The following is a 2,500-nucleotide window of genomic DNA, read 5'->3' as shown; positions in this document are numbered from 1 at the left end:
CCAGGTGATCCAGAATGACCTCCCTCACCTGGACCCTCAGCAGAGAGCCATGGCCATCAACAAGCTGCTCTCATTGGTCAGTGTACTAATGATGTCACTCTGTCAGACTGTCACTGTGGTTCGTTTCCTGATCACTGATGATGTCACTGGTGCTGCAGGGTCAGCTGGACCTGCTGAGGAACAGCTCCGGACTCCTGTACAGAATGAAGGACGCGCAGAGCGCCGGGTAAACACAGCACACACCTGCTCCCTCTGCAGGAGACTCAGCAACTACACAACTACACAACTACACTACAAGAACACATTACAGCAGCTGTGTGGACGTCCGACTCCATTCAGGAAGTCAAGAGGTTAAAATAAAATAAACAAGGAAGAAACGAAACCAGATAAATTTCTACATTTTGTTTACACCTGAACATTTACAGAGCCGACAAAAGTGTTGGCTGATGATTTGTGACGTGGCGTCGTCACTGGAATCAGAACGTAAGAAGACGACTTTGTCCACCAGAGGGCACTGACGTCCCAAACTTAGGACATCAGGACCACAGCCTGTTTATAGACAAAAGTGAAGCCAACACTTTATGATCGCCCCCTGGTGGCTGGCAGCAGTATAGGTCCTAAACCCCTCCTCCCTTATGTTAGCAAATGGGACATGGACCAAACAAAACAAAATTAAACACATAAGTGTTTCTTTATGATGGTTCCTGTCAGTCATCTCGACTGACTTGTGATTAGTTGAAGGAGTGAGTGGGCGGGACCTTGATACCACGCCTCCTCCATCACTGCTTCAGATGACTTGTCACAGCTGCTGTTCTCATCTCCGCTTGTTTTTCAAACTCACACATTAATCTGTTTGTGTGTTTTCATCTTTTCCTGCAGATTATGAAATAAAAGTTGTATTATTATTGTCACTTATCATTTCTAATGTTTGACCTCTGACCTCACTGTTGATGATCTGAGCTGCTCCTGTGAGAGAACTCGACCTGAGCTGCTCTCGGTTCTTCCTGTTTCAGGAAGATGAAAGGTTCCGACAACCAGGAGAAGTTGGTTTATCAGGTCATCGAGGACGCAGGAAACAAAGGTTCGATGCCGCTCAGGTTTCTGCTTTGTCCACTTGTCATGTGTTTGTGACGAGTGTGTTTGCTGCTGCAGGAATCTGGAGCCGAGACATTCGCTTCAAGAGCAACCTTCCTCTGACCGAGGTCAACAAGATCCTGAAGAACCTGGAGAGCAAGAAGCTGATCAAAGCTGTGAAGTCTGTGGCGGTGAGTTCAGTGATCCGCCGTCAGCTCCTCGTCTGATCAGTCATGTGACCGCCGGGGGAGATGCCATGTTTCTGCTCATCCTGTGTGTTTGTGGCTGCAGGCGTCGAAGAAGAAGGTGTACATGCTCTACAACCTGCAGCCGGACCGCTCGGTGACGGGGGGGGCCTGGTACAGCGACCAGGACTTTGAGTCTGAGTTTGTTGAAGTTCTCAACCAGCAGTGTTTCAAGTTCCTACAGAGCAAGGTATGACCACTTTACTGTAAGAGACGCTTCCCTCCTCACAGCCGCTCTGATACAGACTGATTGATTCAAAACAACATGAACCAGCAGAGATCAGTGAAACTCAGAGAAGCTGCAAGAAGCAGCAGAGATGAACTTTTAAATGATGTTTAAGTTCCAGCACAAAGAAAATGAAAAAACCCTGAAAACAATAAAATGCTGAATGCATTACTGAAGTGGGAGCAGACAGAAAATGACCTGATGTATTTCAGCCATAATATCAGCTGTTTGGATTCTGTTAATGAAAGGAAAGGAGCTTCAATGCTTCCTAACTTATCTCCTTCAGCAAACGAAACATCAGACCATCTTTAGGAAAGGAAAGAAGTAAATGGCGTCCCACAATTCATTGCGGCAGCCACAGTTAAAGCTACACAACCTCATAGTTGCACCTGGAAACACCCACATAGATATTAAATAACAGAAGTTTTATCTTCATGATCCAGATGTTAATCAACACATGATCGTCTGATGTTCTTCTCTGTCACATCTGTTCAGTCGATAGTCACAAGTGGTGGAGTCAGATTTTCTCTACACAGTGGTTCTCCTTTCCTAACTCCTTTCCTTAGTCCTTTCCTAACTTGTTACAACTTCTGTGATGTATTCCACCGGGGTCAAGGAATAGTGGTTAGGAAAATAGATTATTTGGACCTTCTGAACGTGTGTGTGTGTGTGTGTGTGTCTGTGTGTGTGTGTGCAGGCGGAGGCAGCGAGGGACAGTAAACAGAGTCCGATGGTTCAGAGGAACTCCTCCTTCGCCACTTCACATGAAGTCTGGAAATACATCTGTGAGCTGGGAATCAGCAAGGTGATGTTTATAGCGCCGCCACATACCTCAGTGTTTACTGTCTGGGTGGGCGGGGGGGGGGGACATAGAGTTTGATTGACGTGTGTCTACAGGTGGATCTGTCCATGGACGACATCGAGACCATCCTGAACACGCTGATCTACGACGGGA

At 46.7% G+C, this 2,500-nt stretch overlaps 1 protein-coding gene across 1 annotated transcript in view; it reads left to right on the top strand.

Annotated features, from left to right (window-relative positions):
* The window catches only part of polr3f (polymerase (RNA) III (DNA directed) polypeptide F), a 3,440-nt gene that overhangs the window by 635 nt on the left and 305 nt on the right, over nt 1-2,500 (top strand). The window contains exons 2-8 of the mRNA XM_062388390.1: nt 1-76; nt 159-226; nt 1,014-1,081; nt 1,153-1,265; nt 1,366-1,509; nt 2,243-2,350; nt 2,443-2,500. The exon at nt 1-76 is cut by the window's left edge and continues 42 nt beyond it; the exon at nt 2,443-2,500 is cut by the window's right edge and continues 305 nt beyond it. Coding sequence (XP_062244374.1) covers nt 1-76; nt 159-226; nt 1,014-1,081; nt 1,153-1,265; nt 1,366-1,509; nt 2,243-2,350; nt 2,443-2,500 — 635 coding nt within the window. The remainder of the gene's footprint in view (nt 77-158; nt 227-1,013; nt 1,082-1,152; nt 1,266-1,365; nt 1,510-2,242; nt 2,351-2,442) is intronic.

The sequence above is a fragment of the Platichthys flesus genome, chromosome 5 (genome assembly GCF_949316205.1).
Source record: "Platichthys flesus chromosome 5, fPlaFle2.1, whole genome shotgun sequence".
In the NCBI taxonomy this organism is placed as follows: domain Eukaryota; kingdom Metazoa; phylum Chordata; class Actinopteri; order Pleuronectiformes; family Pleuronectidae; genus Platichthys; species Platichthys flesus.
Note: the sequence above shows the minus strand (reverse complement) of the source record. Positions and strands in the feature narration are given on the sequence as shown.